The 17645-nt window shown below is 43.9% G+C and overlaps 2 protein-coding genes across 5 annotated transcripts in view; both read left to right on the top strand.

Annotated features, from left to right (window-relative positions):
• Window positions 1-17645, top strand: part of apol (apolipoprotein L) — a 43241-nt gene that overhangs the window by 12917 nt on the left and 12679 nt on the right. The gene's annotated exons all lie outside the window — the stretch shown is intronic.
• Window positions 3028-16522, top strand: LOC117548388 (protein NYNRIN-like). 3 transcript variants are annotated; one of them, XM_034219643.1, is made up of 3 exons: window positions 3641-4420; window positions 4598-4896; window positions 15975-16269. In XM_034219643.1, exons 1-2 carry the CDS (start codon window positions 3681-3683, stop codon window positions 4872-4874), a joined length of 1017 nt encoding a protein of 338 aa, XP_034075534.1. In that variant the 5' UTR covers window positions 3641-3680; the 3' UTR covers window positions 4875-4896; window positions 15975-16269. The 3 variants fall into 3 exon arrangements, with proteins under 3 accessions (XP_034075535.1, XP_034075533.1, XP_034075534.1); XM_034219644.1 differs by lacking the exon at window positions 15975-16269 and having other exon boundaries at window positions 3028-4057; window positions 4464-4891; XM_034219642.1 differs by having other exon boundaries at window positions 3632-4896; window positions 15975-16522.

Genomic DNA, 17645 nt, shown 5'->3' with positions numbered 1-17645 from the left:
TCATATGGTTTAAATGGACATGAAGTTTTAAGAACCCTTATGACAATTTTTGGCCACGAATGGGCCAGGGTAAAGGGAGATTTCACCGGGTCCTCGCCCAATGGAAACCCCCTGGAACCAGGTCAGCAGGACCTCATAAATGCACTCGCTCCCGTAAATATCTCAATCGAGAGGGTTTTTGCACTGAGACGAGACTTTACTAAAGTCTCAGGGTGTAGACAGGGAGAAAAAGAGTCAGTACAAGATTTCAGAATCAGAATGGAAGATTGTTTCCGTATCCATAGCGGAATTCCACCCAGCAATGCTGTTGACTCCCCATATGTGCAGCAGCTGAAACAAAGCCTGATGAATGGGTTCCACCCAGGTATTGCTGACTTTATCCGCAAGCATAATGTTAACCATAGGACATGCGACTTACAAGAGTGCCTAAATTATGCAGAACATGCAGCAACCCAGATCAAAGAAAAAAGACATAAGAAAGCGTCAGCATCAGCTTTCTTCATAGGAGAAGATGGGGAAGAAAATCAGATTTTCTTTGTGGGACCAGGACAGGGGAGAGGCGGGTTTAACAGAGGATGAGGGAATGGTAGAGGAACAGGCAGAGGCAGAGGAGGAGGCAGAAACGCAGAAGGAAAATTCCTCTGCTACAGGTGCGGAAAGGAGGGGCACATGGCGAGGGACTGTGAGGAACAGATACCACAGAACAAAGAAGGGGGACAAAAGGGACAGTATAAAGACGAAAGACATGGCCCCCCCCTTCACATAACCTACATAGTTATGACAACTGACTAGACGTAGAAAAGGAAGAAGAGGACGTCCACACACATCACATTGACCTTTCTGAAGTATTACTGAATCTGTCAGACAACAGTATTAAACCTACCAGGACAATCGAAATCAATGGGGAAAAATTAGAATTCTTATGTGACAGCGGTGCAGACTCATCAGTAGTGAACAAAGAGGTCCAAAGAATGTGGCCACCAACTGGCACTATGTTTGTAAAATCAGCAAATGGACACATAAATCAGAGGTCGATTTCAAAGCCACTTTTTATGGAAGATAGAAGGTCAGGCCTCCAGGCATCCCTTAAATTTGTGTTCATCTCAAACTGCCCTGTCAATTTGCTAGGGAGAGACGGCATGGAAATGTTAAAAATCAGTGTAGTACCAGTCAAAGGGGGAATGCGAGCAGTAGGGCCCGGAGAAAAGGTGGAAGACCAGGTCTTCCTTCAAAAATCCATAAACACCCCCAACTACTACTGGTCACTAGACATGCCACAACCTGACGTGACAAACACAGGTGAACACCTGGTAACACTATTCACCCCACAACATGGCCAAGAAGTAATGAAACCTGACGCATTGCACGTTACACTAAAGTACAAGAACACCCCTGGTCCAGACAAAGACTATGATGTGCTCGTGCATCGACTGACACCACAGAGGGTAGTGTTCCACTCGATGTATGCAAACCAACACGGGGATGTTGTAATTGACGCTAGGGTCCCATCAACCACTGCCTTGATAATGGAACCAGGTTCCACGCCACACATATCAGTAGCTAGGGGCCCAGGGACTTCATGGAGAGACTTAGGTTTATTAGTGGCTAGGGGTAACAGGATAACAAAATGGACAGATGACAAAAACGGTTGGCAAACTGGAGGCGGGTTAAAGCGCAAAACTCTAGGGTTTACCTTAGTGATGACACCACGTGCCCACCTAGACGACCCTGAACAACAATGATGTATGCTAAGTGAAGAGGCCTTAGAGGTCCTGAAAACGGTGCCGCCATGCGTATGGTCACAAGGAAAATGTGATGTAGGTCGCATGGTGAACGCAAAACCTGTACACGTTAGACCAAAAACTGACTACAGACCTAAAATAAGACAATACCCCTTAAAAGAGGATGCAAAAGTTGGCATCAAACCTGTAATTGAAGAAATGCTAAAAGCAGGGATCCTGCGTGAGTGCCCTGATGCATCATGCAATACCCCCATCTTCCCAGTAAAAAAGGCTGATGGGCAGTCATGGAGAATGATTCAAGACTTAAGAGCAGTAAATGACGTTGTACAAAGCACAGCCCCAACAGTACCAGATCCACACACGTTAATGAACGGCCTTAAGCCAAATATGGCATGGTTCTCAGTGATAGACTTGAGCAATGCCTTTTTCTCCATTCCTGTAGAAAAAGACTCACAAGGATGGTTCGGGTTCACACATGAAGGAACAAAGTACACATACACCAGATTACCTCAGGGGTATGTGGATAGCCCAACAATCTTTTCACAAGAAATAGCAAATTGTTTGGCTACATTACAGATACCTGACACATCGCAGATTTTGGTATATGTAGATGATATTCTTGTTGCGTCACCCACACAGGAAGAAAGCACAAAAGTCACACTACAAGTACTGACACATTTGGCCAAAACAGGAAACAAGGTTTCAAGACAGAAACTTCAGTTTGTGAAAGAGGAAGTGATCTTTTTAGGCCACAATTTAAACCGAGAAAGGAGACGCATACACTCAGAGAGGAAACAGACGGTGTTAAACGCACCAAAACCAACAACAAAAAAACAAATGATGCAATTCCTTGGGCTGACTAACTATTGCAGAGCATGGGTTCCAGACTACGCAGGAATGACTCAGCCCCTACTAGATTGCATATACTCAAACAATGACATGAAAATGTCCGGCAAGATAGAATGGACACAAGAGGCAGAAGCTGCATTTGAAAGGACTAAACAGTGTCTCGTAGGGTCATCAGTGTTAGCATTACCAGACTATGAAAAACCATTTGTACAAACAGTTGACTGCAAAAAAGGGTTTATGACATCAGTATTGGCCCAAAAACACGGCACACAACTAAGGCCTGTCGCTTACTACTCTAAAAGGTTAGACCCAGTAGCACAAGCATTACCAGTATGCGTACAAGCAGTATGCGCTGCAGCAATGGCGGTACATTGTACAGCAGAAATAGTTTTGTTCCACCCACTCACACTGATGGTTCCACACGCAGCGACCATGTTGTTACATGACACCAAAATGGCTTTCTTATCACCTGCACGTTATTTGGCACTGACAGCTACACTAATGTCACAACCACACATTGTGATAAAAAGATGTAATATCTTAAATCCAGCCACATTAATACCTACAGCAGAAGATGGAGAACCACACTGTTGTAAAGAAGAGACTGACAGAACATGCAAACCAAGACCAGATTTGAAAGACAAACAACTACTCAGTGGCGAAACATGGTTTGTGGATGGGTCCTGTTCTAAATCTATAACAGGCCAAAATCAAACAGGGTTTGCAGTTGTATCACACTCACAGGTCATAAAAGCAGGCCGACTCCCCCACACATATTCTGCACAAGCAGCGGAATTAGTAGCTCTTACAGAAGCATGCAAAGCGGGGGTTGGAAAAGATGTGACTATGTGGACAGACAGCCAATATGCGCACTCAACAGTACATATATTTGCAGCCCAATGGGCCCGCAGGGGCATGACAACGTCAACAGGAAAACCAGTCACCCATGCACAGCTGCTGACTGATCTTTTAAAAGCGGTGTTGTTGCCGAAAAGAATTGCTATATGCAAATGTGCTGCGCACACCAGTGGGAAGGATGCAGTAACACTTGGCAATGCACACGCGGATAAGGTAGCGAAGCTAGCAGCTATGGGCGAATATGGGGTTCATATCCTCTTACAGAAGGGGGAAAGTGTTTCACAACCGATACCTCTTGTGATATTAAGGGATATGCAGAACAGCGCACCCGACAGAGAAAAGAAGAAATGGTTGACAGATGGAGCAACCACAGACCCTGAGGGAACATTCAGAATAAACAACAAGATAGTACTCCCTGTCAGTCTCTACAAAACAGCAGCTCATTTGAGTCATGGGCCGTGCCATGTCTCAACAGGAGGGATGGTGACAATAATAAATGAACACTTCCATACATACAACTACATTACATTTTCTAAAAACTTTTGTAGAGCCTGTGTAGTATGTTGCAGACACAATGCTCAAGGCAATGAGCGACCACAGAGAGGAAAGTTCCCTCCACCAACATACCCGTTTCAACACATGCATATGGACTTCATCGAACTAACACCATGCCAAGGGTACAAATACTGTTTGGTAATGATATGTCCGTTTTCAAAGTGGGTTGAAATATTCCCAGCAAAACATGCAGATGCTATTACTGTAGCAAAAGCCATATGCAAGACAATAATACCAAACAGAGGTATTCCAGAGAAACTGTACAGTGATAATGGTTCCCATTTTGTAAATCAGGTTATTACCAAACTGTCCGAACATATGGGGATAACATTAAAAAACCATTGTGCATATCATCCACAGAGTGCAGGCTTAGTGGAAAGAACAAACGGAACAGTAAAGTTAAGACTAAGGAAAACAATGGAGGAAACAGGAAGACCATGGGTGGAATGTGTGTCTCTGGTAGAAACATGCATGAGAATCACGCCCACGGCAAAAGGGTTGTCTCCCTTTGAGATCATAACAGGAAGGCAATTCAGATTACCAATCACAGACGAGGTGAGGGAGGAGGATGATGCTGAGGCAGAGACTACATTAGCTGAATGGATGAGCAGACTCTTCAGAAGCAATGAGATAGCTCGAACAAATAACCTGCCAGACATTTCTACTCCCTTGCAGGACACTCGAGTGCAGACTGGTGACCAGGTCCTCGTGAAGGTGATTAAGAGGAAGCATTGGCACTGTCCACGGTGGGACGGTCCCTACACGGTACTGCTGACAACACCGACTGCACTAAAAATCGCCGAAAGAACTACGTGGATACATCAGAGCCACTGCAAAAAGATAATACCTCTCCAACTTAACGACGGATAAGTGGTGGAAGTCCGGCTACAAAGTGTGAAGGTAAACTTCTGTTGTTGCAATGTTGAGGTAGAATGAAGGAGTCTGGAACCGTTGTTAGCCAAAAGCACTGAGAGTTTTATTGGAGAAAGTACAGACAATACGGCCGGGAGATCATCTTAGTTTCACACATGTCCAGTGCTCCACCAGCGATCTCTGAACCAAAAGACACAAAACATCTAACCAACACGAGGAGAGGCCGGCCCATAGAAAGCCCGCGTTTACCTAATCAATAGCCGATGCGAGACAATGGTCTACTTGTCTCAAAGAGATCCAGACAAGCCTCAACATCCCCCACGGATATAGGAGAAGCGTTTGATCTGTGACCTCAACCCACAGAGGAGTCTTTGAGTGACTACAAGCAGATGTTTGCAGTATCACAGACTCTAAGGAATAATAAGAGACTCTATAAACAGATCAGATTAAAATATTCTCTTACAGATTCACTCTTTTTATCAATCTATTGATAACCAATTAACATTAGTCTAAGAATATTTCAGTCAATACTTAAAATCAATAGGCGTCCTCAGAGTTGGGTGGGCTCAGATACATTCATTACATTAAAAATAGAACAAGATTGAAAACATTTCAATCACCCTGATTGAACACAGTCAATCATAATAAAAATCATCTCTCTTCAGTGCTTGGCATTTTTTGTCAAAAGGTACAATAATAAACACATGGGATACAAAATATTATAGCAAAATATATGTTTCAAAAAATAAGATCTTTTATCATTTATCACTCAGTTAATCTCATTCATCAAACACAGATTCTAAAATCAGCTTACATCTCAAAGATTTACTTTAAGGCAATTACTTATTAAAAACACAATTAGAATTTAGGATTATAAGAAATCAATTTGAGGTATAAATCAGAATCATGAGAGATCCAGCTAAGGTTCCTAGTTTAAGGTATAAATTCGCAGTGATGAATCGATCAATCTGTAAACTGTAAAGATACAGTGTCCTCAATCTTTAACATTACTTTACGTTTACTTCATTACGCTTTATTCAAGAGTAAGGCACTTAGTAATACATTTATTTCATTCAAATACACTTGTTCAAAATCTGAAAAGGAAAATCAGACATTTTATTTGTATCACAACCTGCAAAGGAAAAATCAGACATTTGTCCTTTAATCCAGTGTATCAACTGTAATCAATTATCAAAACATCTGTTCTTTATTCAGAATATCAACTTTAAACAACATCTCAATCGTTGAATGGAGGTACCCACGGGTCGGAGATCACGATGGAGACCCAGGGGTCCGGAAGCTCGGCATTGTACATTAATATTGTGTCCTGTACAGTCGAATGTCCAACTAGCCTTTGTGGGGCCTGGAGGGCAGTCTTGGCAACCCTTCGTATGGCTAATTTAACCACAGTGATCAAACAGATCACTAGGATCAGCACAACCAAGACAAACACTGAAACAGTAACAACAAATTTAACCAGCCCCGCTCCCCAAGATCCAAAAGTTCCACTTAATTCCCCAAATGTAAACCCATGAGTTTCATGCAATTCTTTTATTCCCCTGGCAGTATCATGAGCCATGTCCATAACTTCAGGTGTGGCATCAGATATGAAAGAACAGCACTCACTTCCTATCACCTTGCATGTTCCTCCTTGGGCAGCTAAGAGGAGGTCAAGCGCCATACGATTCTGTAGTGCTACTGTCCTAACTTCCTGCAATTCTTTGTGTTCAGCTAACATCGCTGTGTTGGATACATTTAAATGATGTTCTACCACTTTAGACAATGCGACAATTTCCTGCTGAGTAACATAAATACCGTACCAAGGCAAGAATAGGCTAGCTATCTGTTGTCCTTGTGTAATAGACCTGCTGTTCCTGTGTAGAGAGGGAAGTATTGCTGCAATCTCAGTAGCCTCTACTTTACGGATTAAAGGGATTAGGTAGGCTAGATAACAGGTACCATAAAAAACATCATATGGCACACAGCCATAGGCTCGGTCCCCACAAACTAAGTAAACTCTCTGTGGGAGGGGAATTCTGGCTATATGTACTCTCACTATGGCATTACAGTCGCTGTGTCCCACATCAGGAGAGGTGTGAGATCCTACTGCATTCTGGAAGCAAATGGACACATTCTTCCATTCATTCACAACAATTGGGGGGACATATACTGAGCAGTCACGTGTAGGGGGCTTGCCTAAGGGTATTGGCTGCGTACAGTCATGTATTTTAACCTCAACGGAGTCCACTGTCCTAGAGCCGAACCAGGGCACAACTGTTACCAAAGCTTCCACTAACAAAGCGGGTGTGTGTGGTTGCATTGTACATGTTGGACTTGTAAAGTTAGCTGAACAATTAGTCTGAGCTAGAGCTAACTGGAATCTATATTCAAAAGCTAGTTTAACGTATTTCTTCATATATATTAGTTTTAAAAACATCAAACGTTTGAAACCGTCAGGCAGGTAATCTTTATTTACTGTATCAACAATGAGAGAGACTAAGCCCTTGTACTGTAAAGGTTTTTCAGAGTCTATGGGGTAGGAAGGAGTGTAACAATCCTCAGCCTCATCGCTAATTCTAGATGCTATGTCATTCCAGTTTACTAAACCGTAATCAGCTTTTGTGAAAGGAATTGGGCTAAACATAGGAGAATGCATTGATTCTGGCATATTTTGGCACAACCAACAGTTGCTAACATTACGTTCATGTGCATAGTCTAACATTAAACTTACTGCAGAATTAGTTTTAGTTTGTTTATAAGGAGTAATTAAGGCCTTTTTTGAAGAATCTACCTCGCCTCCTGATTGTTTAAGTGGAGTAGATGGAACATTTGTTTTGCTATTTGGTCCAGTAACTGTGCATGCAGTATCACCTAGATTGGGAATGCGGTAATCTGGCTTCCGCACTGTACATTTTACCTCCTTCCTTATCAGTGCCTCGAACTGTTCTATCGTGCTACACCACAGTTCTGGGGGCATTTCTTCGATGGTGTTAAGAACCATCCTTACCCCCTCTGGTGCGACCCTGAACCGAGAGTACTGGTTTTCTGGATATAACTCCCATGTTGAGTAAACTGAGAACACAGGAAACACAATAATACAGTTAGATGAGTCACATATTGAACTTGGGCAGTTAACGGCAATAGTCTCTGACTTATGATCAGGGAGGGAGACAATCCTCCTTGTTCTCCCTCCTTTTCTCTCTCTTTGTGTCTCTTGCACCATACTGAATGTCTGTGTGGTGTTTGGATACAACCTGTCCTTGTCGCTAGGCACTTCTTTGCCCGTTGGTGTTGTTTTGCCCTCAGGGCCTGGACCCTGAGTGGTCAAGTCGTCTGCGCTCTTAGATAAGAGCACCTTATTTTCTCCCTCAGATGGGCGAGGTCCCTCGCCACCTGTCGTTGGGATTTTCACAGCTTCATCTAGCAGGGCGTTCTTGGCCAGGTACAGTAAACCCAGAATGACGATGATGGTGACTGCCTTCACACGCCAGCATCCGGTAGAGGAGAGAGACGACATCTTGAAGCGTGAATCCACTCCGCTCTACCTTGTACTCTCAGGGCTGTTCTGGTCACTATTAATACCTGGAAAGGACCTTTCCACCTGGGAGACAAAGAATCTTTTTCAAGCGATTTGATTAGTACATTATCACCAATCTGAAAAGGGTGGGTGGGCTCCTCACCAGGCTGGGGGAGACTGTCAGCCACCTGCCTGTGAAACTTTCTCAACATTTCAGTTAGATATTTGACATAGTTAGTCATGTAATCCTCTGTCCACAAAAGAGTGAGTCTGTGGGGCATTACTGGAAAACTAGATCCTGTGAACATTGGCCTTCCCATCAATACTTCGTGTGGGCTGAGCCCTGTCGTTGCATTTGGTGAGTTTCTGATTGAGCACAGAACTAGCGGCAGCGCGTCTACCCATTTTAGTCCTGTGGTCAACATTGTTTTAGTGAGTTTTTCCTTTATAGTCAAGTTCATTCTCTCAACCTGGCCTGAGCTCTGTGGATGATAGGGAACATGCAATTGCCATTTGAACCCTAACACTGTAGCTAGACTCTGGGTTATCTTAGAAATGAATGCTGGACCTCTGTCACTGTTAATCCCTGCTGGAACACCAAATCTAGGGACAACATCTTTGAGAAGACACTTTACAACTGTTCTGGCGTCTTCTTTTCTGGTAGGGTAGGCCTCTACCCATTTGGAGAACTGGCACACTATTACCAAAAGATATTTGAATCCTTGGCATGGTGGCATGTGCGAAAAGTCAATTTGCATATTTACAAAGGGCCCCGAGGGGGGCGGTAAATGTTCATGCTGAACTGGACCTTTTCTTCTTCTTGTCTGCTGGCATATCATGCATCTATCTACAAGGGTCTGTGTAGCTAGTGTAATGCCTGGAGCAAACCATTGTGACTTTATAATTCCATTCATCCCTCCTTTTCCTACATGTGATTTGCCATGTGCAACATGTGCCAAAACATGGAGGAATGAACGGGGACAGACCATCCGGCCGTCTGGGTGGAGCCACAAGCTGGACTCAGCGTCAAGTGTACAACCTCGTCTTAGCCATAAATCTTTCTCCCTAACATCAGCGCGGGCTTGCATGTCCGCGACATCATTAAAGGAAGGCAAACAAATGGTTTCTGCGGGTTGTGTCGAGGGGCATTGGAGTACCATAGAAGAGGAGGAAACTGCTGCTTGTTTAGCCGCGGTGTCGGCTAGCGCATTTCCACGCGAAATAGGATCATTAGAATTTGTGTGAGCAGCACATTTAACTACTGCTAGCTGTGCAGGGAGCAGGATAGCGTCTAATAGCTCAGCTACTAACGCATGATGTTGAATAGGCTTACCAGCCGATGTTAAGAAACCGCGCATTTTCCACAAGACACCAAAATCATGGCACACACCAAATGCATACCTGGAGTCTGTGAAAATGGTTGCAACTCTACCTTCAGCCAAAATACACACCCTGAGCAGAGCATACAACTCTGCAGCCTGAGCTGACGTGCCATTTGGCAAGGCTCGGCTTTCTAAAACTTCCCAGTCATTCACAACAGCGTAGCCTGCTAAGTGTACTGTGTCAGACGGCCTGCTCGCAGACCCGTCTGTGTACAGAATCATATCTGAATTAGGGATAGGGGTTTGCAACATATCAGCTCTGGGGGAGGAAGACATGTCAATCGTTGTGACGCAGTCATGTGTTATTTCAAAATCTGGAATTGGCACCAGTGTAGCTGGGTTTAGGGGGGGGGAACGTTTAAGAGTGATGTGTGGACTTGAAAGAATTACAGCTTCATAACCAGATCGCCTTGCTGCCGTCATATGCTGAGTAGCAGAGGTGTTCAGAATATGCAAAACTGCATGTGGGACATGTACTACACAGTCACTGGCCAGTACAATGGGAGAGGATTGTTTTACCACTATCGCCACTGCGGCCACAGCCCGCAGGCATGAAGGCATACCAAGCACCACAGGGGAGAGTCGAGATGAGTAGTATGCAACAGGCCGGAAATTAGAGCCATGCTTCTGCACCAAGATGCCCGTTGCAAAGCCCCCCTTCCCATGGACGTGTAGATGAAAAGGTTGATGGTAGTCAGGGAGCCCCAGGGCAGGAGCAGATGTGAGGGCCTGCTTTAAGTCCTGAAAGGCAGTGTGCATGTCCTCAGACCACTGAACAATGTTAGGGGCAGCCTGCAGAGTGGCAGCACGCAGGACAGAATCCATCGCAGCATACTCAAAAATCCAGTGTCTGCAATAATTTGCCATGCCCAAGAAGGAAAGCATGTCCTTCTTTGTGCGAGGTGGTGGTACTTTGTTCAACAGACAAATCCTTGCTGGCGAGAGGAGACGGTGTCCATCCCTCAGAATGTGACCCAAATACGTGACCTCAGTCTGGCAGTATTGCAACTTGGCCAGGGATGCTCTGTGTCCGCATTCAGAAAGTCTTTTCATGAGCAGAATGGAGTCGATGCGACAGGCGTCTTTATTGGGAGAAGCTAACAACAGGTCATCTGCGTACTGAAGCAAGGTACTACCTCCTGTCAGGACCAAAGTGTCCAGATCTCTCCTCACAGCTGCTGCATACACTGTAGGGGATTCAACAAACCCCTGTGGGAGGCGCGTGTATGTGATTTGTTTACCTTTAAAAGTAAATGCAAACAGATACTGGCTGTCTGGATGCAGAGGAACAGAGAAAAATGCTGAACATAAATCAATCACTGTGTAGTACTTAGAGTCCGGGGGCAGAGAAGCTAAAATCGAATTGGTGTCCGGCACAATTGGAGCTGTCGGAATGACAATAGCATTAATAGCTTGCAAATCCTGGACAAAGCGCCACTCATCAGGGCGATTGTGTTTAGGTATGGGTAGAATTGGAGTATTACAGGGACTAGTTGTGTAAATTAACACGCCCTGATCAAGCAAAGATTGGATTACTCCTTCAATCCCCAAAATGGCTCTATGGGGCAAATTGTACTGTCTGATAGCTGGCAATCTGGCATTGGCTTTAAGTGTTACTCGATGTGGAGGCGCTGAGGCAACAAACCCAACATGATTCTTGTGTTTTGCCCATAATGCAGCCGGTACTTCTGAAAAATCTGAGGGGGGGCCATACTCTGTGGGGGGGTTTGGTTGTAAATGAAGGAAAGTGCTTTGGGGGAGAGCAATTGGCTCCGCGAGACGCAGCAGGAAATGCTCCCCTCCAAAGTTAATTACGTTAGGTGTGTGTGTGTGTGTGTGTGAAAAAAGTGAGGCTTCCAGCTGGGCCTGGCAGCGGGCTGCCATGGCCCCCACCTCTTTTGGGTTACTGCCTGGCGTAACAGCCACCGTTATGTAGGGGAGGCTTTCTTCAACATGGAGAACCTGCTGGGGTGTTGTGAGTCTGATGGGTAAAACACATCCTTGTCGGGAAATGAACAAATATTGTTCACTTGTCAACCGATCTGATTTGTTGCAAAAACCTCTTACTGATTGCGCGTAGTCATCTGACGGATTAAAGGCTGCTGTGCAATGACAATTCAACACAGGTCGCATAAGAGACATTAAAGACGCACAAACCGGAGAAATGCTAGCAATCTTCTGAATCCCTGTTGTGGAGAAAACAGAAATCATATTGAAATCTGGAAATGACCAACAATAAAGGTTGTCTCGCGATGATTGAATGAATCGGACTGCCTGATAGACCTTACTGTCAGGAATTGTGAAAAACAATCCGTCTGAAGTGCAATGTATTGTTGCCTGTAATTTACATAGTAAGTCCCTGCCCATTAAATTAATAGGACTTCCATCTGAAATAATGAAAGAGTGTTCCACGTTTGATCCATTAATTGAAACATTAGTGTTCTCTGAAATGGGTTCGGACATAGAAATTCCAGCAACACCGATGGTTGTGACAAATGTATTGGTTGCTTCACACACTTTCTCCTTAGTACGCACGGCAGACAAGGTGGCTCCACTGTCAATCAAAATATCTACAGCCGTACCACTAAAATCAACGGGCATAATTGGATCTTCACGCGGGTTATTGGAAAGGCGAATTGTTGCTGCTTGAATGGGTAAATGCTGTGATTCTGATCCTATATCTTCCTGGCACCACTATCTTCTATTAAATCCACTTTGTTGAGCGTTCTGCCCCTGGTTCTGTCTGTCATAACGTGGAGGCTGCATCAATGCCAGATGTCCGGACTGCTGGGGGAGGTTAGGGGGAAGTGCGGGCTGGGAGAAGGGGGGCTGGGTGAGGGGGGGCTGTGTGTGCTGCTGGACCCCCCACCGCTTACCACACTGTCCTGCCCAGTGATCGGTCTCTCTACAAACATGACATGGCATCAACTTTTTGGGATTTTTGTTCTGCTGTCTGCTCTTATTATGATAATCCTGTGATCTCCCCTGATTTTGATACTGCTGTGGGTGGTTTTGTCCCTGCGTTTGATAAGCCTGGGTGTTTTGAGGCAATTGTTGAAGCAGTTGTGAAATTCTGGGAGTAAGAAATATTTGGCTCCTATGCAACGCACGCATTGTGGCGATAGTCGCTTTCCAAGATTTAATTTGCCAATCCGGAGTTGACATCATGTAGGCTTGAGCTATCTCTGGGATTAAATTATGTAACAAGGTCTGTATGGCAAACAAATCATTACCCTCTCTTTTAATTCCCGCATTATTATCCCACACTGTCATGAAACGCTGGATAAATTCAGGGACATTTTCCGCTGGGTCTTGTACACAAGCCGTCACTTGTAAGAAATCTGTGTGAGTTTTAGCGCATGCTCTGATAGCCAATGCAGCGACGTTTTGTATCCACGTGTCTCGCGTCTGTGTCGTGGGCCAGTCCCCTGCGGGTACACAGGAAATTTAAACTCGTCTCTGCACGTGGGCCAATCTGCCTTGTATGTTAAGATTATCAGCTGTTTAACATCATGAACCAAACAGTTATAAACTGAACAAACATTAGTCAACCATGACAGATACTCATCTGGACTTTTAGTGGGACTGGGAGCGTGATTAGTGACATCAATGACCTCAGCGAGTGTCCAGGGTTTGCAAACTGGAACCTCTCCTATCAGAATTTTCGGGGCGGTCACACTTTCTTCAGAATTATTATCCTGAGATGTTTGCTTTGTCGTGTACATTTTACGCTGGACATGTTTTGGAAAACTGCTGCCGTACGGCGAACCTGGGTAATCTTGTAAAAGGAGTGGTGGAGTGCGAGGAGTGGGGGTCAATCGCGGACTGCCATGTGAAACATTCCCATCCCCCGCTGCTGCTGGCCTCTGCTCGGCTTGTGCCGATTCTAATTTCCTATGTTGTTCTCTCTGATATCTCAACCCATTTTCATTCATGATAGCTGCAGCTGTTATTAACAGATCATCATCGGAGTTTCTCGCAACGGGATTTGAGAGTTCTGTCGCGGGAATTATTTTCGTACAGAGAGATACAGCCTGCGTCTGTCAAAATACAAATGAGCTGAGATGGGGTTGGAGTTTTACCTTGTCTTTTAATCCAATCATAAATTATGGATTTTGCAATGTCTGGAACATTCTCACCGTGTCTTTCCCTGAATCTGGACATGTTTTCTGATCTTACATCAAAAGCAGCCTCTAGGCTAAGCAAATGAAAACTTTTTGCACATTGAGCAACTTTATCAATAAGCGCCTTGAGCTCAATGGAGCCTCGCTCGCTGCCAACAGATTTAGCATTTTTCCTTTCTTCATAACCCCGCTTTTCTGCCAAAGTCATCCAGGCTTTCACACATTCTGTCATGTATTTCTGATCCCATGAACAATTTGAATTATCTTCCACCAGTTTAAATGCTTGCCACAACACGGCCATATCAAAACTACCTGTCAGAGGCCAATCAAATTGAATCAATCCTTTCTGATTAATCTGTTGTGAGTGTTCGCAAAGTAACGATGTAAACGGCATAACTTTAGACCAATCCAAAGTTCTTCCGACAATTCCAGACGGCATGTTTGGAGAAAACAAATGCGTGTAGTGGTTTTCTGCAATCGGGTTTTTTTTAAGTGTCTTTGTGCGTGAAATGGTTTTCCTCTTACCAACTGAATCGTTTGTGGAGGCAGTATTACCCATGTTTAACGGTTAGTACAATAAAAACAAACACTGCAATTAGACAAACAAACATGTACTCGCAACAAAATCAGTGCCCTGGCCAAAAATCATCCAGTTTAATTTAGTCCGAGAATTACGGAAACGTCAACGGGAGCACTGAAATATCTGTTTAATATGGGCTCTTCTCAGCCATATTCAATCTGTTGATGAGCAATAAACTACCTTATTCTCAATCAAAACCACTATGCAAATGTAGTGATAAAACTGCTCAACCGACCGAGAGCAGCGATTGTTTTAATTAATTCAGTGCTTTTTAAAAAAAAAAAAAAAAACAACAGCCAATTCAATAATCCGTTAGTTTATTAAACACAGTGTGAACGTAATATTCTGCCACGACCCTTCCCATTTAATAGCTCAATTTAGTTCTTGAGCTTATGGTGTGATTAACAGAAAATACAAGTCTGTGTTCTTAAACATTACTTGTGTGCCGTTCACCACAGGGGGGAGGGGAATTCGCCCTCCCTCCTGCAGGCCTGAGCAGACACCCGAAAACGGATTGGTCTGATTTAAACCCGTTGAAATTTCCAGAATTCGGCAATTTGTTTCAATTACAAATCCTCACATTGCTTCTTTTTTTTTTTTTAAAACAGAGGTTCCACCTTGCTGATGCTTTCCTTAAGGTCTCTCCGAATATTTGCAGTGTGTGATTGTCCAGTAATTTAATTCTAGAAACCACACACAGCGGAAATCGTTAAAAGTCGATGTTCCGAGGTTATTTATTAGCCCCAAATATTCTTATTGTTTATACATGAGCTGTGCTTGCTTTTGTTGGCACATGCCCCAGCAGCATTCACAGGAAGAACCGGCCAGGATAAAATCCCCTTTTGACACCGATTCCTCAGGTTATGATTAAGCCTTCCGATGTACATAGTGGAGAGACCAAAACAAATTGCACTCGCGCAGTTTCACAGATAATTTTGATACCGTCAATCACAGAGTCTGGTAAGGCAGTTGTTCAAATAGATTTGAAAAAAAGAACTTACCAGTCTTCTGCAGAAATCTCGGTATCCTATTCGTAGACGCCAAAATGTGAAGGTAAACTTCTGTTGTTGCAATGTTGAGGTAGAATGAAGGAGTCTGGAACCGTTGTTAGCCAAAAGCACTGAGAGTTTTATTGGAGAAAGTACAGACAATACGGCCGGGAGATCATCTTAGTTTCACACATGTCCAGTGCTCCACCAGCGATCTCTGAACCAAAAGACACAAAACATCTAACCAACACGAGGAGAGGCCGGCCCATAGAAAGCCCGCGTTTACCTAATCAATAGCCGATGCGAGACAATGGTCTACTTGTCTCAAAGAGATCCAGACAAGCCTCAACATCCCCCACGGATATAGGAGAAGCGTTTGACCTGTGACCTCAACCCACAGAGGAGTCTTTGAGTGACTACAAGCAGATGTTTGCAGTATCACAGACTCTAAGGAATAATAAGAGACTCTATAAACAGATCAGATTAAAATATTCTCTTACACAAAGGGCGGTGTTTCATTAGGAAATACTGGTCTCAACCCCGGTGAAGAAAACAACAGAACCACTATCACAAATAGACTATGTTGGTAAAGGTGTTGTTTGTAGTGACCCTGCTGGGTCTGACGCTAATGACTATAAGACAATTGAGTGAGGAATCCTCAACAACAAAAAAAGGTCCATCGAGAGAAAAAATGGTCATTACTCAACGATGACCCATGGAACCACAACGACAAAACTGCACGCTCACCTAGGATGACAAATGCCTGGTATGCCTATGTCCATCAACTTGTTACAAAGACAGGGCGTTCAAATTGTTATGTTGTTCCCACATGCCATGGTCAACTGGACAAGTAACTCTGTATGGTAAAAGGATGAGTAAATCACAAGCTAAATGTTTTGCTACCATGGGAGGTGTAGGATACCAGCACTCAGGGATAAAAGTCAACGATGTGAATCCATATGCCCCAGGTTTAAGCAATGGCACTTGTAATAAGATATTTTGGGTGAACTTTAACATGACAGTGCCGCGTAAAATGACAGGACAAAAGGTAGTCATGCCAAATAATGAAGCTATACACCCTATGTGTTACAGTCAGACAGAAGGTTCTGTACTAGAGATGTTAAGATTCACCGATTCGCATCGGTGCACCGGCATAAACGTTCAAGATGTGAGTGCACCGGTTGAAAGAGTGCACATCGGCTACAGTTTGGGTTGAACCGGGTTGAACTCGCGATGCATCGATTGCGTAGCGTCTTTGCATCGGTAAAAAACCGATTCATTCATATAAAATCCCCTAATCTTGTCAACGCTCAGCAGATACGATCTTTGATATCTTCGCCACTACGGAGGCCGAGAGTCTCAGTTATCAACACACACGGAAGTCGAGGAGAAAGAGAAACAGCGCACCGAAAAATACCTACAAATCAAACGTTTGGCAACACTTCGGATTGTTCAAGAAAGACGGTGTAATAGTCCTTTATGCTAGGCTATATAGTTGACCGCAGGTCATGGAGAGTAATAAGGTATCCGTAGACCTTTGTATGAGGTATCTTTATTACTTAACAGGTCTACAGCCATGATACATAGATCCGTCCTAGATGCGGGCTTGCATACACACAGTATCACTCCGCAGCCGCACCCCATCAGTAACGTCCTGATGGTATATGTGTATGGTATATGCACAGACGGTCAACTTGAAAAATCGCTCGCAAATTGTTAACGATGCCGAGCCGATTTAAAGTACACAAGTAGTACGAGGAACTTAGCGACGCACATAAAGAGTCGACATGGGGTCTGCGGCTGAAAAGAGAAACCTCAAAGTTAGACATATGAGTTAAATCACTCAGTGAGGTGTTCTGTCAGAGAGAGTGGTGTTTAGTTTACAGCAGCCTGTGACGGCCAATAATAATTTAAATGTATTCCTCACTGTAAGCAGTTATGAAATACCTGTTTGTGAAAGGTTATTTGTATTATTTATTGTTCATATAGAACCCACCGCTTTCTGCTCACTGGTGAGTTAGCCTATGAATGAGTGTTAAGCACATCAGGCTGGCATGGTATGGGCATTGCTCTATGGTAGCTGTTATTTGCACATTGTTAATCATGAGCAATGCATCCTTACATTGTTTAACTGTGAGGTGTTATACAATTGTACTCTGGAGAGCTTTTAAAGGTA

This window comes from Gymnodraco acuticeps, unplaced genomic scaffold, assembly GCF_902827175.1.
Source record: "Gymnodraco acuticeps unplaced genomic scaffold, fGymAcu1.1, whole genome shotgun sequence".
Classification (NCBI taxonomy): domain Eukaryota; kingdom Metazoa; phylum Chordata; class Actinopteri; order Perciformes; family Bathydraconidae; genus Gymnodraco; species Gymnodraco acuticeps.
Note: the sequence above shows the minus strand (reverse complement) of the source record. Positions and strands in the feature narration are given on the sequence as shown.

Coding starts and splice junctions, on each gene's coding strand:
- LOC117548388 (XM_034219642.1), top strand. CDS start 3,681: ATGGGCGAATATGGGGTTCATATCCTCTTACAGAAGGGGGAAAGTGTT.